Raw genomic sequence first — 24,750 nt, forward strand, 5'->3', positions numbered from 1 at the left:
CCGTCCAGGTGGTTTTTCCTCCTATGGCTCTGCTTGTTGTTATTCACACTTAAAACACTGACAATGAGGGCTCAAGACGTTCCCCATCCTGAGATGCTAAGACCTGAGATGTGCACATTTGTGACACAAGAAGATGGACGTGCCATGCGACGGCTCCCTGCAGCTCAGACAGAACAGGGCCTGCACGTCATTAAGGGCCCTCTCTCCACAATGATAGAGAACCAGAAGGTGTTTATTCAGAACCTCTGTGCATGTCATGTTCTTAAGACAGTTGGAAAGGAAAGGATCAACACCTCTAAAATATTTTATCATTATCAAAAGTCAAGGAGCATAATTTAGAGTAACCAGGAGAATTAAAGGAACACTTTGAAACTTCAAGAGGCATATTTGTAAAAGGTACTAGAGTAACATAGGAATTAGTAAGCTACATAGAAATGGAGAAACTGAAGAGGAACTATTAATACATTTCTAGATTAAGATATAAGAACAAAGCATAATAGATAACATGGTTGTATATTCAGAATCAAAATTTGTATATTCAGGAAATTAAAGAGACTTGTACGTGAGCTGTTCTCTTATTTTGTAGCTCCAGATGTATAGGTAAGGTCTGTGTCACCCTTTGTAACTGACACATCTGAGATGTTGTCACATTTGGGTTTCATCTGCATGTGTTGGGGGTGTGTTGTCATTAGCCAGATATTCATAGAAGTTATTGCCATTTCTGGACTATCTTAGAATTTGTCAGCACGAATGCTGCTTTTGGTGTGTGCGGTTTGTATCAGAAGGAAATTCTCATCAGGTTTCTTGCCTCTGATCCTGGTAAGCAGATAGATGTGCCCCCACGTGCTTGATACATAGTTAGCCTGGAGCCTGGCAGCTGTTGTCTGGACCTAGATTCTGGTGTTATAGGGAATTTGTTCAGAGGGCTGCATAGCCACCGTTGTGATAAGTTACCCTAATTTATTTACGTATAATCATCCACAGTATCAAAGAATTCTTTTATAATCTCTTTATCCATACTTTTCAGACATTTACAGTCTTAAAATATTAACTACACGAGGATGGTGATATTAGCAAAGCCTGCACACTTGGGGCTGGGGTCTCCCTGCTATACCCTCACCTCCCCTCCTGGCTGGGGCATCCCTGCATCTAGAGCTTCATGATTCAAAGGCAGGGTCAGTGAATTTTTCCAGGAAAGGACCAGAGAGTGGATATTAAGCTTTGTGGGCCATGCAGTCCCTGTGGCCACTGCTGAATTCCGCTGGCTCAAGAGCAGAAGACAGTGCGTGAACCATAGGCATGGCTATGCCCCCACAAAACTTCATTTATAAACGCAGCTGACAGACCACCCTGTGAGCCATAGTTTGCCAACTCCTGTTTTAGAGAGTTTTAAGCCACACTATTGAAAAAGTAAGCAAGAAAAGAAAATTTGCATTAGGTAACACAAGGCCGATGAGACTCTTCCATCAATTACTGCGTGTTTCTCGTGGCTCTTTGGGTGATACAGTACTAAAAGAGAGAGGGATCTCTCACTGGCCGACGTGAGTGTGGGAATTTTTAGTTGGGTCCTAGGTCTGGCTTCTAATCCTGCATTGTCTTGCTCAGTTCATAATAAAGCTGAGATCTGCACAGATACTGAAATTGAGTGAATGTCACCATGGATCTTTTTCTGTCCCCTTGTCGAACATCTTTAACCACTGATCCTTTTCCAGCTGAGATGTTTCCATGTCTTTCTCCATTCATTTTTTGCTATGTTTCCTTTTCTGGGGAAGAAAGCTCCTTCTTTCCAAGACTCATCTTTTCATCCTCATTCTGGATTCTGGCTCATCCCAAATCTGCTGGCTCAGCTCTTTTCTCTTTTGTATCTTAGCTTCCCCCATTGGTGAACCGGAGCTTTGGCTGTGATGATCACTCATTCCCTCCTCTCCCGGCCTGCACCACACCCTGGTTCTCCTTCCTGCTCTGTCCTTTCCTCTCCTCTGGTGGCTCCTCTCCTCTCCCCACCCTGTCTCTCTGTGTTCTTGCCCATTTCATCCACTCCCACAGTTTTCGAGGCCATCTGCTCTTTCACGACCTTCAGATCTGTACTTCCTTCACCCGTCCACATTTCAGAGTGCCTCTTGACCCTGCACCTCAGCCCTACGCTGTGTCCCCAGGTCGCCTCGTCTGACAAGGTCCTGCACTCCCAGGAGCAGGCTCCAGACCTCGCCGTCCTTGGCTCCTCCTTCCACAGACCAGCACAGTCCCTGTTGGGTAGCGTTTGGCTACCCTGTGTCTTGCAGGCCTCCTTCTTCTCTGTTACTGCTCCCAGGACCCTGCATCCAGACACCTCACCTCCCATCTCAGTGCTGCAGCCCCTTCCAGCCTCATATCTGTCCCGTTAATATTGTCCTTGTTGCCCTGTTGATGCTGTCAGGGCACAGATCTGCTCCGGTTTCTTGTCTCCAAAAACGCTTTGGGATTTTTGCCACTCGAAACTGATTTTGTTTATTTGGATTTTATACTTAGAATCAAAGTAATGATTTTTGACCCACAAGTATCCTAACCCTTCATCCAGTGCCTACTCCACGCTGCAGGAGTACCTTGGAGCCTGCCGCTCACACGTTGGTGCACGCAACCAACCAAATAGAAAGATGTCTATTCAGTTCTTCTCTTTCTCCCAGTGTTCAAATGCAGTCATTTACACTTAATGCCATGAGTTTCACAGATTCTTTCTTGGAACTCGTGAGAGGAAAGGATTCCCACGCAAGAGGAGAAATGGCAGAGCGGGAGCCCTTGGGCCTGAGAGCGAGGATGGCAGTGTCACCGTCACTGCAGAATGTCACGGTGTAGTGTCGCTAGTGCCCTCAGACTTGGTGAGGAGCGAGTGGCAGCACTCTTGTTCCCCAGGTGAGAAGACCCAGGCTTAGGAAGGTGGATGTGATGCCAAGGGCGCCCAGCTAGTGAGTGGTCAGCAGGAACCAGACTCCTATCTGTCGGGTGTAGGAGCACCTGCTCGTGACACTCCAGTCCCGCTTCCTCCTCAGTGTCTGTGTTCCAGCTTGGCCCTGCTTGTTAAAAACAGAACAAGAGCTCTTTGCAGACAGAAATGCAATTAAACTTTGCATAAACAGTAAAAGTTCCAGCATCCCCATCACAATCCTGCTGGGTCTGTGGTCTGTACAGGCTTGTGATGATTGGAGCCCTTCAGCATGAATTTGAATTTGCAGATATAAAAGTCAAGAAGCTATTGTCTGAAGTTAAAGATTTCTGTTCTGATATTAGAACATCCCGAGATTTGTCTAACAGTAACTATCCCATCTTTATGGATTTTTGTGGCATAAATGTAGGAGAGAGGCTGTTCCAGTTCTGAGAACCTGTGTAATGCTTCTAAAGTCAACCTCTGGGAGCCTTGGCTGAGAGAAATGTTTGAATATAGACCCACTGAGCCCTTTCTAACTATCTCCAGGTTTAGTCTGCAAATTTGAAAAGCAGCTGTGAATTGCCATTAGCAGTATCACACACACTCTCACAGGTAACCAGAGTATACTGTTCTGTCCCTGAGTGATTATTAAAGGATTAAGGAGATAAATCCTCACTTATATTGTCATGCGTCAATATGACACATGGGTGAGACACCAGTAGAGCTCTCCTGTTGGGGGCTTCTGTCAGAGCCAGGGAGGTTGGACATTGCTGGGGAAACCAAGGAGGAAGTCCTGCTCTTCTCATGAGCTGTGCTTGGAAGATGGGTCGGTGCAGTGGGCAGCTGAGCATCGTCTCCAGCAGCCAAGCTGGATGCTCTGCCGTGAGGCCAGCTCCTTCCCTCAGCATCGTTGCAGATGCCTTTCACCACCTGTCACCTCCATATTTTCATTGAGGAACCTGGTTTTCTGCTGCCATGTGGAGGGCACAGCCGTGTCATCTTAGGGAGCCAGGGCAGCTGGGTGGGCGGGTGGTCTGAGGGCCTGTATCGCTTTCTGCTCAGTGAGTGTGGAGGTTGGATGGACCATAGGAGACACGGGAGGGGCCTTGTTGATAGATGGAAGGCTGGGTCCCTCTGAACTCGTCTCTCCTTATCTATCATCAATTAGTGGACCACGAGCACGTGGCTTTCTACATGTGAAAACCAGATTTCCTCTTTTTCTTCTCTTAATTTAGAAGTTATTTGGGGACTGAAAAATAACAGGCTGGGAGGTAGGATCTCTGACCACTGATCCCTGAGGTTCCCAGTCATATAGTTAGAATTAAAGGAAGCTGCTTTTCAGCGGTGTGAGAACCAGAAGCATGTTATCTCTAGTCGTCAAGTGCTCCAGTGTATTCATTCTTATGTTCATTCATTCTTTGAACTTTCACTCCAACATTTGCTGAGTGCAAACGACATTGAGCTGGGTGTTGTACAACTTCAGCATCTGAGTAGGACACAGGAGCTGGACTGAGCTGGATGCCTGCAAGAGCAGGAGATGAGAAACGAGTTAGTTCAAGGAAGCAGGGAATTTCCAACGCAGAGCTGAGCAGGAAGACCAGCTAGTAACCTGAAACGGTCATGGCCAAAACAGCTGTCCAAAACGAGTGGATAGTTGGCAAGAGTAACAGACTAAAATCCGGAGTGGGAGGGGGATGCAGTGAGATGGGACCCCTGGTGCTGATGGCTCCAAAACAGCAGATACTATCATGGAAGACGGGTGAATTACACTTCCCTCCCACCTGCCCCTTGTGCCTTGATTCCAGATTCTTAAGGAACCCATGTCGGCTGCTGGGAGCAAAAGCCATAGAGGGGTGAATGAGACAGGACCCACCTGTCAGGGAGCAGATGCAAAGGTGTCACAGTAGCTCTGGGGCAGTCACAGTGGAGGTGACACCTGATAGGTGGCTGGAAAGTTGGCCGCCATTTTTCTGTTGATTTTGAAAGTATTGGGAAATTGATCTAAGGAACAGTGGGTCATCTGGCTCAGAAGATATGAACCCGCTCTGATGAGAGTTCTTAATCTTTGAAATGCTCCTGTTGCATATGGACCTGATTGGCATCATGCCTGGGGTGATAAGCACTTTAGACCTTTGACCCTGCACCTTCAACCAGACCCTACTTTTTCTGACCCGTCAGCAAGTGTTTCTTGAGCATCTGTTACATACAAAGATCTTTTCAATACTCACAAAAGATAGGTAACAGAGTTAAATACTTGGAGTCCTGATGTTTATTAAAATAAAATAGGGCACCATGTATCACTGCAATGGAAGAATGTTCTCTGGCTTCCTAACAGAAGCCCGCTGCTGGGCTTATAATCCTACAGTGACAGCATATGTGGGGAGTTTGAAAGGGAGGGGGAGAGGAGCTAACATAAATTTGGAAAGCACTTTGAAGTCATGCACCTGTCACTGTTCCTATTTTTTAATCACCAGATGTATTAGAATCGTTATTTTTCCCAACTTCAAGGTGGAAGTGAGTACGTCTGCTGCCCAACACAAAGACTCAGTGGCTGCCACCAATGATGCAGCTACAGCATAACGTAAACACAAGTAAACCTGAGTAAAATGGAACGCAGTGAACTTACATTTTAGCTGCTTTTGTCTTATGTGGCTAATTTGAAATGTTGCTCATCATACATTGGCATCTATTATATTTTTGTTTGAAATATGGGGTCCCAGGGAGTTAACTGCTCAGCCATGGAGAATTAGATCATTTTGAAACATGAAATAAAGTCTATTTGGCAAAAGCACAGGTAGAGGAGATGAGAAGAATGAATGCAGTGTTTGAAATATTAAAGAGGTCATTTGAATGGTCCTCTTCTCTCTCTCTTGCTCTTCCCCTCAGGGATCTGATAGCATCCCAGCCGCACCCTCCTCCCTCTCACAGGTACTCTTTTTCTGGGCTAAGATCTAAGAAATTGCCCTTAAGGGTATGTGTCAGTTGGCTCAGGCGGCCATAACAAAGCACCTTAAACACGGCTTAAACAAGAGACATTCAGTGGCTCACAATCCTGGAGGCTGTAAGTCTGCGCTCACGGTGTTGGCACTTTCTCCTGATGCCTCTCTTCCGGGCGTGTAGACAGCCGTCTTCTCTGGGCATCTCTGTCCTCATCTCTTCTTATAAGGCACCAGTCAGATTGAATTAGGGCCCATCCTAGTGGCTTTGTTTTGCCTTAATCATCTCTTTAAAGACCTCCATCTCCAAACACAGTCACCTTCTGAGGTCCTAGAGATTAGGACTCCAGCATGTGAATTTTGAGGAGACATAGTTCAGTCCAGAGCAGGCTGGACACTCCTGGAACAGGGAGATGAGAAATGGGGAGCTGGACTCTCTGCTGATGGCCTGTGTTTAGGGGCTGATGCCGATTGTTATCTTCACAGAGATTTCCAGGCTCAGACCCTGGAAGAGTGGTTGTTGGTGCAGAGAGCTGCCCATGTGTTCCTCTCCTGGCATGTCTTTCTGTGTGCCTGGTGACGCCAGTGCTTGTATCTGTTTATCTACGTTAATCCCCACTGTAACTCAGAGGTAGGCATTGTCATTGTCACCCCCTTTTACAGGATGGGGAACCGAGGCATAGGAAGGTCAGTAACCGGTCCCAGGTGATCAGCTCTGAGACGTGGACCTGAGGACCAGTTGGGCAACTGCTGGCGGCCCAGCCCTCAGCCCCCGTGCACATTTCCACACACTTACTGGTCAGTGTGCCTAGGACTGAGGGTCTCCCGAGTCCAAGCACCGGCATTGGTCACGCTGGTTGCTATGTTTGAAGCTTGCTTAGGAATTCAGATTAATATTCCTTGGCCTCAAGTCTCACTCAGTGTAATGTCCCTTAACATACACAGGCTCACTGACACAGAAGTCAGTCTTCTCTTCTGGCGGATTGGGTACTTGCCAATCTGCCTACTTGTTAAAATTACCTGCACCCTCAAATGAGTACCCGTGGGCTTCTCGAGGTCTAGACATTTTCAGAACGGCTAAAATTTGAGTCCCCGATGTGTATGTTCCCAGCGGAGTCGACAGGCCACGCCCCGGCTTCTAGTTCAGCGCAGTCTGTAAACGGCGTCCTTTATGTTGTCTCTTCGGTGCTCTGTTTTTTCTCATTCTTGTGCTTTATGTTAGTGATTTCACAGTTTAAACTGGCCCTCACGTGTAGTGACAAGGTGGGCAGTGTACAGCGGAGAAAGGCCTTCCAGTACCTGCTCCCCTTTTAACAGCATAAAATGTTGTGCTTTTGTCACGTGGAACTATAGAATCTCGACAAGTTTTTATCTAGTAAGGATTAACAAATCAAAATTAATAGTATAATACTCATTATTAGAACTTAGTACGTATAAAATGACATGGACGTTCTCACTTGACATGCTCTCCTTAATGTCTTATGTAATAAATACAAAATCATGCTTTCCCCATTTAAGTACTTAACTTTATCATCAAATAATGTTATGGGGAAGGCCTGCCGTACGTTTCATTGTGCAGAACACGGCACACCATTCACATTAGATGTAAACAGGTATTTTTTGAATGACTGGACTGTTCAGTATTATTCATGCTAAAACAAATAATAAAATAGCTACTATTTCCTAAATGTTCACCTTCTATCAAGAAAAATGTTCTGAGTACTTTACATATGTTAACTCATTTAATCTACCCAACAAGGAGGTAGTTGCCATTATTCCCATTTGATGGATGAAGAAACCAAGGTATAGAGATCAGGATGCTTCCAAGGTCTCAAGAATTTGCAGAACTGGGATTCAAACCCCAGGCTCTCTGTATCTAAAGCTTGAGCTCTTAACTGCCTCTACTATGACTGACAAGAAAATTACTCCTTTATGAACACATAACTTACAGTGTCTTTTTCCTTTGGCCAGTTGAAGACATTATTTTAATTAAAGTGCAACAGTGATTCATTGATGTGGCACCTGTCGTGATGTTATTATTGTAAAGATCATCTTTATGCTGAGATTTTTGTAGTAGTTTTTGATTCAGAATCTTTTTCTCTTCTTAGGATGTGGCATTTTTGAAACCTTATTGCTTACGTAGCCTTCAGAATAACTGTATCATGATAACCAGAAAACTTACAATTTGCTTCTTTACAGAAAATCACTCTGCACCTCCCGACGTAACCACTTACACCTCAGAACACTCAATACAAGTAGAAAGGCCGCAGGGCTCTACGACGTCAAGAACAGCCCCAAAGTATGGCAATGCCGAGCTCATGGAGACTGGCGACGGTATGTCTTCCAGCAAGTTTTTCCTCCTTTGTAAATTCTAAGTTCTGCTGACGTGCTTTCTGTGCCCTGACTGGATGTGTTTCTTCTAGTGACACAGTCGGCTCTTTGACTCATCAGGTTCTTTATGAGCCTTCCTACAAGGTGGCATAGTTACAGGAAGTGCAAGCTATCTCCAAGGGGGCCAAGAGTTATTCCTTGTAGGAAAAATGTCAACGTTGTAGGAATTTTGTCATGAGAATAAAAAGATTTGATAAAATTCTTATGTTTTTGCTAATGAATAATGTTGATTCCACAATTAGAAAATTAGTGCAGGTGTTAAGACTGTGAATGGTTACTTGGAAGGGCAAGATGGAGCTAAACACAACCAAAATAATGCGCAGAGATGGGCAGAATGGTGCTTTAGACTTTGGAAGAAAGATGGTCCTTTCTCCTCCATGTTGGAAAAAGTATTGGTGATTTGATAAATACAGCCATTCGGGTTCTCTCTTATTCCTTGAATCTTTCATCTTGGTATGCTCTGACATATTCCTGTTACCCATCCTAAAGTGACAGACTCGAACATGAATTTCATGCTTTATTCTGCTTTCCTTGACCTTCCAGAGTCATGAAAGTTAGACTGGACCCCGATGATGATATAAAGTGTTATTTTCTTGGAAGATGGCCAAAATAGCCTCTGTGTGCCATCCATCCCACTATGCTTGTGTCCGTGACACTGTGACTCGGGGGTGATGAGGAGGCCTGGACCCAGCCTCTAACAGGCAGATGCCTCTTCACTGTGGTCAGAGCCCAAGGTCGCTAGGTTCTGAGTTCTCTGTTAGTATATTTGAAGTCACTGCAGTTTCCAGTATGATTGGTTTCCCTGGAATGCTTCTCAGTATCAAGGTTTGCTTTAGTCCTCTACTAAGTTCATTGTTTATTGAATTGGTCATTACTGTTATTCTTTTCATCACCATTTTAGTAACTTTGTTGTCTTTGAAGTTCATCATCTTCACCTGCTCCCCCAGGTAAATTCATCTATTGTCCAGTTCAGTGCTGTGATGGTGACTCGTACCAGAACCACATGGGGCACTTGTTGGAAAACAGATTCTGGGCCACATCCCAGACCTAACACATCAGAAGCTCTGGGCTGGGTCCTAGGATGATTTGTGTGTGTTCTAAATTAAGCTGGAGCACCAGTGGCCTTGTGAAATGATCTCTGATTCATCCAAACCAGATTAACTGGGACTCTTTAATGGGGAAATTTTGTGTTTAGATATTGAGAATTCTGGGTTGTATATTTTTATGTATTTTCAAGATTGTAAAATATTTAATGTCTCAATTCTGAAAGTGCCCATAGAGTATTTTGAGACTATCTGTTAAAATGGTTTTTATTGGATAGAAAAATTTCCTTGAATTCTGTCATACTCGTTCCAAAAGCTGAGTTCTGTTCTTGTGACACTGTGACGTGGAGGAAGGGCTTTGCCTCGGTCAGTATGGGAAAGACCCTCTCTGGTCGTGGTTCTTCTGTCTGAGAACCGTGACGGTTCCAGGCCTTCATATTTACCAGGTTCAGGTTTCCAAGCACTGTTCAGCAGGAATGAAATCTGCCTGCAGAGAGTACATGTGATCCAGTTACGGATTCAGCCTCTTGGTGCTCCATTTTTTTCATTTATTTGGGTTATGTAAAATTTTTTAAATTTCATGCCTTTTTCATTGATCATTTCACTTATTCAGTTTTGAAAACGATGTCACATTTATTGTCATGAGAAATGTATTATACGGTTGGGTCTGTTTTTCTCAGTACACATGGATAAATATATGTAAGTTCTGTATTATATCAGAAACTGAATTTAGAGACTTTTAATTGCTGTGCTTCTAGAATGCATTGCCTAAATGTTCACTCAGGAGAGTGGGTCTGAAAGACATATAGGAGGGACCTGGCCATTACCTGCAAGAGGACAAGGCCTGCCAGCAGCACTTGTAGAACCTGAGTCCCCTTACTTTCAGGGGCGGCAGCTGGAGGCTGAGCACAGGTGGTCTCAGGGGAGATTGGGACTTGGGGAGGGTCTCACTACTTAATCAGCTCTCTGACCCCCAAGGACACAGGGGACCCTGTGACGGTATTAATTAGGAGATGACAGACCCTGTTTTAGGAATAGAGGCGGGACCGAGCCCAGTCTATTGTCTGGAGTTTTTCCCAAGGTCACCAGAGCAGGACAGTTCACAGTGTAAAAGGGAATCATTTCTGCTACATCTTTATGCTCTCTTGAGGCTTCCTAGCAAGGTCACATGCTAAGACCGTCCACCTTGGAATGTTCTCGTTGAGCAGCAGTCATCTTAGGTGACACTGAGGGGCTCCCAGCCCTGAGATGGGGCAGGGTGTGCTGTCATGGCTGTTTTTACTGTAGCTGCTTGTTTACGCTGTTCCATGCTCACAGTCAGTCCATCTGCCCCATGGTTCTGTTTTTCAGGAGTGCCTGTAAGTAGCCGGGTATCAGCAAAAATCCAGCAGCTTGTCAACACCCTCAAACGACCCAAACGACCACCATTGCGGGAATTCTTCGTCGATGACTTTGAAGAACTGCTGGAAGGTGAAAGAGCCCATTCCTACTTGCTCGTCCAGTGTTTCTGTGACCCTATAGAGTATAGTGTTTTTCTACCAAGGCTGTTAGACTTTTTAAGAACAGTAATCTTGGTGTTCCTGGGAAGACAGGGATCCTGCCTAGAAACTGTAGGTACTATTTTCCAAGGTCCCTTTAAAGATACGCCAGTCCCAGGACAGTTGGGTTGATACCATTTGTGTGTCACTCTCAGCAAAATGCGATTTTGTCCCGTGAGCCAGGCCTCTTTCTGAGGACTCCTTGAGGCTACAGGAATGCTGGTGTTGATAACTCATAGGCAACCTGAGCTTGCAGCAGCGCGTTCTCTCTGAATAGGCTTTAGAGGAATGCAGAATGAGCCGTGGCAGATCTCACCTTCCTGCCTCTCGTCACAGCTTCAGGAGCTGGTGTTCTTAACCCCTGAACAGTCCTGAGCCTTTTAATACAAACAACTTAAAATTGAAACAAAGTACTGCTTGTTGTGTCAAACCCAAACTGCCTATTTTCTTGCTCTTTATACCACAAGTAAGACATAGCTGATTTTCTAGCCAGCAGGTGGAAATTGTGAATCATCAACTATAAGAGAAACCTTTCCCAGAAGTGAGAATAATCTCTCAGATTCTTACCTATCTAAAGAGTTGGGCAAATTGTTTTTATTATGGGGCGTTTATTTTTGTTATACGTAAGAAAATATGTGCTGTGCTAGTTATTCATAGTAGCTGTAGCAAATTCAAATTTACATCTCAGTATTTAAGGGAAAAATATAATTCAGCAAGATTTGAGCTCTTTGGAGTCTATAATTACTAGTGTATGTCGATAACCGATGTTTTAAACATGGCAGTCCTAGACTCTAGGCATGTTAAAATGCATAGTTTTACTTGTCAGTTTATAAATGCATTCAGGTCTCCCTAAGTTCCACACCCTGACTTTGCCTTGGAAATTGTAAGAATTAAGTGCTTTTGTTACATCCATGAGGCTCATGTGTCGGTCATAGCTCTAATTCTAGAAAAACACCTGTGCATGTTTCCTGTCCTCTAATAAATGTCTAACTCCAGTGTAAATCTTCTAGCTTCCTTAAAAGGAATAAAAAAGTGATTGTGCTAATATGGATGTGTTTTTCTTGAAAACCTTTTGTGTTCAAATGTATTTAGTTCAACAACCAGATCCAAACCAGCCAAAGCCAGAGGGAGCCCAAATGTTGGCGATGCGTGGGGAACAGCTGGGTGTGGTTACAAATTGGCCCCCATCTTTAGAAGCAGCGTTACAGCGATGGGGGACCATCTCACCAAAGGCCCCATGCTTGACCACGATGGACACGAATGGGAAACCTCTGTACATCCTCACTTACGGTAATCCTGTGAGACTTATCCACCTTTTGTTTGTTTGTGCCTCCACACAACTGTCACTTTCAGGGTGGCCGATTCATATTTGTGTTGCCTTATGTTTCTAATACAGAAATAAATGGAACCTGAAAGGAATATTATAGGAAAATTATTTGGTTTGAATATGAAAAGTTACTATTTGTTAAATGTTTTTGAGTAAAAACCAGAAAGTGATATAAAAAATGAGTGATTATAACTCTAATAAGATGTTAGATTTTACCTCTTGGAATGTATATTAATTAAATTAATGCTTTCAAGAAGGATTGGTAGTTAAAGAATGTATATCAGAACTCTTTGACATGCGTCACTCACTTAAAAGAAACAGAATCTGTTTCCAAAGTGCTTTTTCAGAAAGCAAGAGAAAACAAACTTTTCTTTAATTCTTTATTCAGTACCATTAATGCAGTCCATAAACTTGGAAATAGTTAACTGTACCAGAGAGATTCCTTTCTCTTTGCGCCATGGATAAGAGGCGGAGAAAGCAAATTTTCAGGTCATTTTCACACTCTCTGTTACAGTTTTGCAAAGAAACCAGCTTCATAACAAAAACACCAAAATGGCTTATGTTATGTCTGCATGTGTGAGGTTAGATTACCTTTTTCTAACTTTCAGTTTTGTTTTTATGATGATAATGCTCTTCTAATTGCAGGTAGGAGAGAAAGTGTTTTCTCCATTAGCAATGGAGGTCAAGAGCCACGTGTTAAGTATTATAGCCCAGCCTTTAAGTGGGTGTGGGGCCCATGGGGCACCCACTGTGCCTCAGTCATTATCCTGTGCATCTCATGGAAGGAAATGGGATTTAGGAGCGTATGTTTTCACAGTCTCATTTTTTTTTTTCTGGTTTTGTTGGGAAATTCTGAGTGGAGTGGAGAGAGGGTATTTCACCCATCATGAGGCATAAGATTCATGTTTTTAAAAGTTATACTCTTGGAAATAGATTTTAGTCAGTCAAAAAGACAGAGGACTTTCCTGTCTGACCTTCATCTCTCGCCAGATTCAGCCATGGAGCTGATTGTGTACTGTTTTCCAAGCATCATTTATTGAAAGACTGTCCTTTCCCCTTTCTTGGCTCCTTTGTCATAAATTAGTTGACATACATGCGTGGGTTTATTTTGGGGCTATTCTGTTTCATTGATCTTTGTGTCTGTTTTTGTGCCAGTATCATACAGTTTTTCATCACTGGTAGTTTTGTAATGTCAAGGAGTATGACGTTTCTAGCTTTGTTTTTCTTTCTCAAGATGGCTTTGGCTATTTGGGGTCCTTCATGGTTTCATACAAATTTTAGAATTGTTTGTTCTGTTTCTGTGAAAAATGCCATTGGAATTTTGATAAGGATTGCGTTGAATCTATAGATTGCTTTGAGTAGTACAGACATTTTAACAATATTAATTCTTCTGATCCACGAGCAGAGAATATCTTTCTATTTATTTGTGTCATCTTTAATTTCTTTCATTAAAGTCATACTTTTTAACGTACAGGTCTTTTACCTCCTTGATTAAATTCATTCCTAGGTATTTTATTCCTTTTGATGCAGTTGTAAATGGGATTGTTTTCTTGATTTCTCTTTCTGATAGATTTTTATTAGTGTATAGACAGAACAGTTTTCTGTGTATTGATTTTGTATCTGCTACTTTACTGAATTCATTTATTACTCTGTTTTTCTGTATAGTCTTTAAGTTTGTCTATATATAATGTTATGTTATCTGCAAGTAGTGACAGTTTTTCTTCTTCTTTCCAGTTTGGATGCTTTTTATTTCTTTTTCTTGCCTTATTATTCTGACTAGGACTTACAATGCTATGTCGAATAAGCATGGCAAAAGTGTCTTGTTCCTGAATCTTAGAGGAAAAGCTTCCAGCTTTTTACTGTTGAGTATGCTGTTAGCTCTGAGCTTGTAAACATATGACTTTTATTTTGTTTGTAAACATATGACTTTTATTTTGTTGAGAATTTTGATCATAAATGGATGTTGAATTTTGTCAAATGTTTTTTCTGCATCTGCTGAGATGATCATATGATTTTTATCCTTCATTATGTTATTAATGTGCTGTTTCACATTCATTGATTTGCGGATGTTGAACCATCCTTCCATCTCTGGAATAAATCCCACTTGATCATGGTGTATGAGCATTTTAACATATTATTAAATTTGGTTTGCTAATGTTCTGTTGAAGATTTGTGCATCTGTGTTCTTCAGGCCTGTAATTTTCTTTTCTCATGGGGTCCTTGTCTTGTTTTGATATCAGGGTAATGCAGGCCTTGTAAAATGAGTTTGGAAGTGTTTCCTCAACTTCTGTTTTTTTGGAAGAACTTGAGAAGGATTGGTATTAATTCTTCTTTGAATGTTTGGTAGAATACACCAGTGAAGCTATTTAGTCCTGGACTTTTGTTTGTGGAGAGAGTTTTGGTTACTGATTCAATCTCCTTACTAGTAAACGGTCTGTTTAGATTTTCTGTTTTTTCATCGTTCAGTCTTGGAAGGTTGTATGTTTCTAGGAATTTATTTCTTTGAGGTTGTCCAGTTTGTTGGTATGTAATTGTTCATAGTAATCTCTTATGATCATTTGTATTTCTTTAATACCAATTGTAATGTCTCTCATTTCTGATTTTATTTATGCGTCCTCTTTTTTCCCTGGGTGAGTCTAGCCAAAGGTTCGTTAATTTTGTTTATCTTTTTAAAGAACCAGCTCTTGATTTCATTGATCTTTTCTATTGTCTTTTTAATCTCTATTTCATTTATTTCCGCTCTGATCTTTGTCATGTTCTTCCTTCTACTAACTTTGGGCCTCATTTGTTCTTCTCTTTCTAGTTACTTGAGATGTAAAGTTAGGTTGAGATTTTTCTTGTTTCTCGAGATAGACGTTTATCTGTGAACTTCCCTCTTAGAATTGCTTTTGCTGTATCCCATAAGTTTTAGTATGTTATATTTTCATTTGTCTCAAGGTGTTTTTTACTTTCTCTTTTGATTTCTTTGTTTCGTTGGTTGTTGGATAGCATGTTTTTTAATCTCCACATACATGTAAATTTATCAGTTCTCATAATCGATTTCTAGTTAGATAACACTGTGGTCAGAAAAAATGCTCAATATGATTTCAGTCTTCTTAAATTTAAGACTCGTTTTGTGGCCTAAGATATGATCTATCCTGGAGAATGTTCCATGTGAGCTTGAGAAGAATGTTTATTCTGCTGCTTTTCGATAGAGTGTTCTTTATATATCTATTAAATCTATCTGGTGTAATGTGTAATTTAAGGCTGATGTTTCCTTATTGATTTTCTGTCTGGCTGGTCTGTTCATTGATGTAAATGCGGTATTAAAATCCCCTACTCTTATTATATTGCTGTTGTTTCCCTCTTTATGCCTGTTAATGTTTGCTTTATATATTTAGGTGCTTCTATATTGGGTGCGTAAATATATCCAAATGTTATATTTGCTTGTTGGATTTACCCTTTATCATTACATAATGTCCTTTGTCTCGTTACATTCTTGGTTTTAAAGTTGATTTTATCTGTTATAAGTATAGCTACCCCAGCTTTCTTTTAGTTTACATTTACATGGAATATCTTTTTCTATCTGTTCACTTTCATTTTGTGTGTGTCTTTATACTTGAAGTGAGTCTATTGTAGAAGTATGTAGATGAGTCTTGTGTTGTTGGGTTTTTTTTAATTCATTCACCCGCTGTGTCTTTGGATTGGAGAATTTAGTCTGTTTACATTTAAAGTAGTTATTGATAGGTAGGACCTTATTGCCATTTTTTAAATTTCTTTCTGGCTCTTTTGTAGTTCCTCTGTTCATTTAGTCTTCTCTTACTCTCTTCCTTTGTGGTTTGATGACTTTCTTTAGTGGTGTGCTTAGATTCCTTTCACATTATTTTTTGTGTATCTACTATAGGTTTCTGCTTGATGGTTACCATGAGGCTTACATATAACATATTTATAATAGTCTGTTTTAAGTTGATTAAAAACTTAAGTGTGAGTACATTCTCAAGCCCTGCATTTTTAGTCTTCCCCTGTTTTATGTTTTTGATGTCACATTTTACATCTTTTTATCTTGTGTATTCCTGAACTGACTGTTGTAGTTATTTTTACTACTTTTGTCTTTCAACCTAATACTAGGTTTATAAGTGATTAATCTACTACCTTTACTAAATATTTACCTTTACCAGTGAGACACATATCTTCTTGTTACAAATTAGTGCCCTTTCTTTTCAGCTTAAATAAGTTCCTTTAACACTTTTTTTGTAAGGCTGCTTTCGTGGTGATGAACTCCTTTAGCTTTTTGCTTGTCTGGAGAACTTTATCTGTCCTTCAGTTCTTCTCTTTTTTTTTTTTTTTTTTGTGGTATGCGGGCCTCTCACTGTTGTGGCCTCTCCCGTTGCGGAGCACAGGCTCCGGACGCGCAGGCTCGGGCCATGGCTCACAGGCCCAGCCGCTCCGTGGCATGTGGGATCTTCCCGGACCGGGGCACGAACCCGTGTCCCCTGCATCAGCAGGCAGACTCTCAACCACTGCGCCACCAGGGAAACCCTGTCCTTCAATTCTGAATGATAATTTTGGCCAGGAGAGTATTCTTGGTTGGAATTTTTTTTTCTTTCTCCTTTCTAAATCAGTCAAGAACTGTTTTATCTTTTTTAATTTAAATCATCAATTTACTCTTTATTTTTTTCTATTTGAAAATATTTCTAGAACTTGCCAAAAGTTTGTTGTTTCCTTTTTCAAACTCTCTGTTGTAAATTGGCTTTTGTATGAATTTATGATGATCTCGACTTTAATATTCCAAACTGAGAATGAAGTTGAAACTTTAACAAAATATAATGGTGCTTATTGTTTGATTGTAATTGATTTGTTTGTTTACAGTTGTTGATTTTTTCACTTACAACAGGTTGATTGTAATTGTTTATTTAACTATAATAATTTCCTAACATTGTTCACATTAAATAAATCTGAAGGCACAAAATATTTGTGATTTCTTTAGGAAAAAAATAACTCCTTGCATTATTTCTAATGGCTAGTGACTATTTGGGGCAAAAATATAATCATCAAATAATTGTAAAGTAGCCAGTCTTGAGGAGGTAGAGTTAAGGAAGGTGGAAGAGGGGCATGAATAAAACATCACACCTAGTAGCTACTCTCAGTGATCAAGAAGTAGGCTAAAATGTAGACTGCAATTTTGTTTTTTATAGCTTGCTTTATTATGATGTTAATAAAACAAAGAAACATTTGTTGAGCACATACTATGAGCGAGGAATGTCCTAGGAATTATAGGAATCAGAGATAATGGAAAAATCCTCCTTGTCCCCCTAATCACTAAGGAAGAGACAAATTGATAAATCCATTGATAGGGAAACAGTAAGAACTCTAGTTTGGGTTGCTGCAAAATCCAATATGAAATAAAACAAATTCAGATTTTTTCATTTCATAATTTCATAATTTAATTTCATAATTAAAGTATATATTAATTTAGCTTTTATATTTCAAATAGGAAAAAGATTAGAGCAGTGATTGCATTTATAGGAACTAGTTCAAATTGTTGTTATCTTTATTATACTATTATTGCATTAATATAATTTCTAACACCTTGACTGCTTCTGAAAGCTTATAGAAGCTAAAGTTGTAAAAGGCCTTTATGTGTCCAAGAATTCATGTTAGATTTTAAAGTCATTTTGGTTTGATCTCAGACTGTTTGCTATCACCTGGGTATGCTGAGGAAATGTCTGGCACTGGAATGAAGGCAGGGATTTGAATCTGCAAGTTCTTCAAAACTGGTTATTTTTCTCATGTTTTTTTAATCTTTTTAATCCTGCTTTGTGGTGATTTTTTCTAGAGTTCAAAACTTTAAAATAATTCAAAAATTTTACCATAATTTTTATCTAAATTCAGGGATTAGGATTCCAAAATCCTAAAAGTTAGGAAAAGTTGAAGTTGAGAAACTTAGGATGTGGGGAAGGAGAGGGATCAGGCCCTACAAAGCCTGTCTTAAGTGCCCTTTACATTCATTGCAATCACACAAGACAGGACTCATTAATAGAGGAAATAGGTATCATTTTGCACAACATAAATTAGCATTAACTCACTAATGCCTTGGCCCCTGCCCTATTTTACTCCCTAGAAATCCTCCCCACTTCTGTGATGGTAATTAAATTCTGTGTGGCTTTCCTCTAGGTTCTTAGCATCCTAGGTGTATTTGTATTTAATACCTTATTCCAGTGTTCAGGCTTCTCAGATTTTTAAGTCAGATTTGCTGGCTTTTGTTTCCCATCTTGATTCCAGGGGCTCGGAATAACTTGAAAGGCTTAAAGTGAAAAAGTAATACTCTCTATATAGGTTAATGTGCACACATATACACAACAGTAAATGCGTGTGTACAATTAATTGTGTCTTTATAATTTGTATTGATAGGCAAACTGTGGACAAGAAGTATGAAGGTTGCTTACAACATTCTGCATAAATTAGGTACAAAACAAGAACCTATGGTGCGACCTGGAGATAGGGTAAGTGCAATTTAAATTATCACATCTGCAAGACACGTGGTCTGAGGTGGAGGAGACACCCACTGTTTTAAAGTTGCAAAGTTCAGTGCCTCCATACTACTAAATCAGGCTTTCTTAACATTTACTGTGAACCAGAAGCAGTTATTCAGCAGGATCTTCACAGTAACTCAGCGAGTTTAACTATAGTAGTTCTCACATTTTTATCCATGAGGATATTAGGACTTGAGAGGGTAAGAATCATATCAGCTGAAGGCACATAGCTAGAAAGTGGTATAGCCAGTGCTCGTATCCATTTCTGTCCAACCACAAAACCTGTGTTCCTAACCCCTGACATATGTGGTCTCCTAGTTTGGAATGTGCTTGCACTGTCTCCCTAAGTAGGCAGGACAATTGTGTTTAGAACTTTTTTATATTAGTCAGTGATATCGAAAATCCTGGCAGCAAACTGCTGGTATGTTCCTTTCCTAGTGTTAAATTTCTTGATATAGGCTATTGTCTTTCATTGAAAAGCACAATTTTATTCTTACTACAATCTGCTAAGTTACTGAAAACAGATATTAGTATTTCCTTTTTAATGTTACACCCAGAGCAGTTAATAATCTTGCCCAAGCTTTACACCCCAATTAAGATGTGGGGCTGAGAGTAGAACCTAGTTTTCTTGCCTTAAATGGAGTGATTTTTTTCCCATATGTTGCTATTTACCTCAGAATGCCCCAAGACTGGGTTACCCACCTGCACCCAAAGGACTCCAAATTAATTTTATAAAAATATCATTTTAGAGCACCATAAACCAACAAGAATATAAGCTATGATTTACATAAGAGACATTATAAAAACATGGGCCCATTAGGGGGAATTTTTAATAAGACTGCTGCAGCCCCAGGATTCTGTGGTAGGCTATGATTCTTTCCAGTTTAATGAACAAGTTTGATATTTAGCTTTTAAAAGTCAATTATAGGTCTCACATTTCCTCATTATAAAACTTACCGTAAAGCTACAGCAATCAAAGCTGTGTGGTATTAACGCAAAGACAGATATAGACCAAAGGAATAGAATAGAAAACCCAGAAATAAATCCTTACATGTAGGGTCAAGGGACTTTCAAGAAGGATGCTAAGACATTAAATGGGGGAAAGGATAGTCTACTCAACAAATGGTGCTTGGAAAATTGGATATCCATAAGCAAAAACCCAAAATTGAACCTTTATACCATATATTAAAAAATTAACTCAAAATGGATTAAAGACCTAAACTCTTAGAATAAAACATAGGGGAAATGTTTCATGAGTTTGGATTTGGCAATGATTTCTTGGATATGGCACCAAAAGCACAGGGAACAAAAAAGTTGATAAATTGCACTTCATCAAAATTAAAAAATTCTGGGCTTCCCTGGTGGCGCAGTGGTTAAGAATCCGCCTGCCAATGCAGGGGACCACGGGTTCAAGCCCTGGTCTGGGAAGATCTCACATGCCACAGAGCAACTAAGCCCGTGTGCCACAACTACTGAAGCCCGTGAGCCTAGAGCCCGTGCTCTGCAACAAGAGAAGCCACCGCAATGAGAAGCTCACGCACCACAACAGAGTAGCCCCCGCTTGCTGCAACTAAAACCCACGCACAGCAACGAAGACCCAACGCAGCCAAAAATAAATAAAATAAATGTATAAAATTAAAAACTTCTGTGTACCAAAGGACACTTTTGAGAGTGAAAAAGAAACATACAGAATGGGAGAAAATGTTTACAAATCATATATCTGATAAAAGATTAGTATCCAGAATATATAAAGAAGTTCTACAACTCAACAACAACAACCAAAAAAAAAAGTTTAAAAATCAGGCAAAGGACTTGAATAGACCTTTTTCCAGGGAAGATTTACAAATAGCCAAATAAGCCCATGAATCACTAATCATTAGGGAAATATACGTCAAAACCACATGAGCTACCACTTCACACTCATTAGGATGGCTGCTATCAAAACAGAAAATAGTAGGTGATGACAAGAATGTGAAGAAATTGGAACCCTTGTGCATTGCTGGTAGGAATATACAGTGGTGTAGCCACTGTGGAAAACAGTACTGTGGTGGTTCCTTAAAAAATTAAACATCTGATCTGATAATTCCAGTTCAGTTTCAAAAGAATTGAAAGCAAGGACTTGAACAGATATATCTACACCAATGTTCATAGCAGCACTATTCACGAAAACCAAAAGGAGGAAGCAACTCAAGCATCCATGGTCGGTGAATGAATAAACAGAAGGTGGTATGTTCGTATGGTGTAATACTATTCAGCCTTAAAAAGGAGGGAAATTCTGACACATTCTACAACATGGATGTACCTTGAGGACATTATGCTCAGTAAAATAAGCCAGTCACAAACGATAAATACTGTATGGTTCCATTTATATGAGGTACTTAAATTCCTAGAGACAGAAGAACGATCGTTACCAGGGGCTGTGGGAAGCGGCTTCAGTTATTGTTTAATAGGGACAGAGTTACAGTTTAGGAAAATGAAAATGTTCTGGAAATGGATGGTTGATGATGGTTTTACAACAGTGTAAATGTACTTAATGCCACTGAACTGTATACTTGAAAATGGTCAAGATGGTGAACTTTGTTACATTTATTTTATCACGATAAAAAAAAGTCAGTTGTAATATATCTCCCTTATCTATAATTTGGTTAATAGTCTTAGTAGTTTTTTTAAAAAAGTCTTTGGCCTTCAGACTCTTGAAGTTCCTTTACAATAGCAATCACAAAATAAACCATCTCTGTTCTGCTAAGAAGTCAGTAGGAATGTGGGGGGCAAGTTTTGGTAGAACAAAATATGTAAAAAGATTTTCTTTAGCAGGGAGTGGTTTGAATTGTATGAGGTGGGACTACTTTTCTAAATTATTCCTTTAAAAACTTTTCATATGGCTGGCACCTGGCATGTGCGTATAAATACTTATTAAATAAGCATATGGAACTGTAGTATTCAATTGATAATAGCCTTCTGTCACAATAAACAGGATTCTTTACCTCTTTGAAAATCATTTTTAATTAAATATAATTTTCCGAGGATAATGAACATTCTGTCCTTAGCATAAAAATTATAGACGCTTTTCATGTGGGTGACCCTATTAATGCACTTTGGGGAGTCCTGCTTGGGCTTTGAAAAGGCATTTATGTGCCTAAGCTGAATAGGTTTTCAGGATATTATAGTGGGAGCTGTGGAACAAACAAAGATGCATCATATGTGAAGCCTGCCTTCAGGGAGCTTGCAGAGTTAAAAAAAAAAAAAAGACATTGATAATTGGCTGTCTGTAAATTGGAAAATGATACAGGTCCCCAAAATAGGTGGTGAGAGATACAGCTGAACTCTTTGGGAAGGACAGAGAATATTCTCATTTTGGGAGCTTCTGGCATCTGAGAAGACTTCTTGAGGAGAAAAAGCAAGCCCGTGGCTCTTGGTCAGGTTGTAGGACAGAGTGTGGAAAGGAGCTGAGGGGGGATTGTGTGGTATGTGGACAGAACAAGCCGGGCACTGGGACAGCAAGGCTGTTACAGGAAGACCAGCGGAGGAGAGTGGAGGAAGGAGGTGGTCTGTTGACGCTCTGTGCATAGTTAAGTGTGATGAAATATCAGAGAATACATAGGGAATTGAATGAAAAGAAACGATGTGGGTTTATGAAAATGAAGCATCTGTATATTTGTACAGTATTGCACTGGAATCACTGTGTAGTCACCAAAAAGCAGGACTTGTGACTGATTGAGATACAGAAGGAAAGTTTGGTGAGAATGATACAAATACAGTCTTCCCTTCCTTAAAACAAATTTTTTAAAAATTCAGTTTTGATTCTAAATGAGCCTTTAGCTATTTGACCATTTTCTATTTGTTACTTTTATATTTTTGAGAGCATATAATGCACAATTTTATATTCTGCTTTTATCCACTTTACATTAATATAACATTTCATCCTGTTTTAACCCAACTCTGCAAGGTTATATAATATGGCATTATCAGCATGAACTTTAGTGATCGAGCAGTGGGAATTTTAAATCCTGGATCAGGTTGCCCTCCCTTGAAACAGAGCTGGGATAGGAGCCAGACCAGAAGCTCCTCTTTGGAAATATGTTGATCCACAGTCTGGCTCTGGAAGCAGCACCTTCTTTCTCTCGGTTCTGCGCTCTTGAAGACTCCTGCGTGTGGAATAGTTTAGTCCTAGGAGGACTAACAAGTCCAAATTTAACTAGTCCTCTATGAGTGGGTGCAGCCATTAGTTTTGGGTGGAACTTCAACATCTTCTGCATTTTATTAACATCCTCTGTTTTGGTTCAAGGAGAGCAGTCTTGCAGCAGTGGTGCCTTGGAAGCTTTGCAAACATTTGATTGAATGGTGTTGCTTTGCCAGATCCAGAACTAAAAATAGATGCTGTCAACTCTCTGACCACCAGTTGAAGGCAGACACCTGAGGCCAGTGCAAACCTCAGATCATTTTTAAAATAATTGTTTGTGGTTCATATACAGAGACATGCAAATAAATCCTTTTATTCCTCCTTTGAAATCCTACTGATAGTAGTCTGGCATCTGTCTGGGTGCTTTTGGGACAAAATAAGGATTAATATCTAATCAACAGTTATTTCACAGGGTTTCTTAAAATTCTTCAGTAGTGCAGAATGGCTTTTATTGGCCTTAACGGTTTCATTTGTCTCTGTTTGGCTGATTTTAGTAAACTGCAGGAATACCATATAGAAAGGCAATCTTCACATAATTCCCAACTTAATTTTATTTCCATCAACTATCCTGTGTTGCTAACAGAGCCAAATTTAAGATGCAGCGTGCTCCATCCTCAGCTGTCATCTGAGTCCTTTATGCCAACCTGCTTACTTAGATATTGAGGTAATTAGGATGTCTTATCCAACTGTTCATGACAAAGTTAATAACTTCTAGTTAGGGCATTTTTAAAGAAAAAAATGTGTTAAATTCCTGAATGAGGTAATACAAAAATCATATACATCTGCTGAATCATGGGATTTATGTGCTTAATCATCAACAAGGAAGAGCAGTGCCGATGCTGGAGCAACACTTGGGAGAAGCTTGTGTTAAAGTGGAAGCAGAGTCCTGCAGAGCTCAGTGGGGATCCAGAAATAGGACTGCCTGTTGTATCCTGAAGGCAGCTTCTAGAGCTAGAGTAGGAAGGGCCACTCCAGAAGGAGCATTGGGCAACAGGAGAGCAAGCGGATCGACATTGCGGTAGCTCCACAGCAAGATGCTAACCTGAGCGCCAGGTGGATGTAAATGGGATGAAGCTGACAACATAAAGGAGAAACTTGACAAGTTTGCATGCAACATTAAATATACTAATAAAAATAAAACAGAATATTGTATCGAGAAGTCTGCATCAAATGTAAGAGTTAATACTATGAAGTATATTTAAAGATTTTATGGGAAATGTCAAAACACCAGCAGATAAATAAACAAAGGAAATGAAACACAGTTCATACAAGGACGAATAATTATAAGCCATCTGATGGAAAATTGTTCTTCATTAATATTCCCTTCAGGACTATCAGAAAACATTTGAAAAATCATACTGTCCATTATTGGATTATTAGGGTAGTAATTTAAATTTACCTTTTAGAACTCCATGATTATTGTACTCCTGGTTCTTCAGAGGCTGAGCTGGAGAGGCAATGGGCGGCTGGAGATGTGTGGCCAGGTGTTCACGGAAACCTTCCCTGGGAGGGCAGAAAGCGAGATGCCGCAGGTGCGGGCTGACCGAGTGCCAGCTCCCAGGGCCGGGGCCTCGTGGGCAGTTGTGGTTCATGGCTACCTGCTGTGTGTCAGGCACGGTGTGAGCTCTTGCATACATTTTCTCATTTGACCTTTACTACAACGCTAGGACACTAATATTCTCAATTTTCAGGTAAGTCAAGGCTTGGGGAGCTAAATCTGAGCTGGGATCAGAGTAGAGTCAGCTGTGAGCCCAGCACCTTAGGGAGGAAGTGCACAGCGTTCAGTTACGATGGTGAAGACTCTGTGGACGTACGAGGACGCACTTCAGAGCCCAGTGAGAATAGTGAGAGACAGATAGTGTATGCACTGTGGTTTCACCTGTGTAAAAATATGTGCCGATGGGGGAGTGTAAACAGCAAG

At 40.5% G+C, this 24,750-nt stretch overlaps 1 protein-coding gene across 4 annotated transcripts in view; it reads left to right on the forward strand.

The window, feature by feature from the left end:
- The window catches only part of DIP2C (disco interacting protein 2 homolog C), a 360,331-nt gene that overhangs the window by 227,607 nt on the left and 107,974 nt on the right, over window positions 1-24,750 (forward strand). For all 4 annotated transcript variants that reach the window (XM_060156549.1, XM_060156558.1, XM_060156568.1 and 1 more), the window contains 4 exons: window positions 8,038-8,172; window positions 10,623-10,742; window positions 11,903-12,100; window positions 18,528-18,619. In XM_060156549.1, coding sequence (XP_060012532.1) covers window positions 8,038-8,172; window positions 10,623-10,742; window positions 11,903-12,100; window positions 18,528-18,619 — 545 coding nt within the window. The remainder of the gene's footprint in view (window positions 1-8,037; window positions 8,173-10,622; window positions 10,743-11,902; window positions 12,101-18,527; window positions 18,620-24,750) is intronic.

The sequence above is a fragment of the Lagenorhynchus albirostris genome, chromosome 1, assembly GCF_949774975.1.
Source record: "Lagenorhynchus albirostris chromosome 1, mLagAlb1.1, whole genome shotgun sequence".
Lineage (NCBI taxonomy): Eukaryota > Metazoa > Chordata > Mammalia > Artiodactyla > Delphinidae > Lagenorhynchus > Lagenorhynchus albirostris.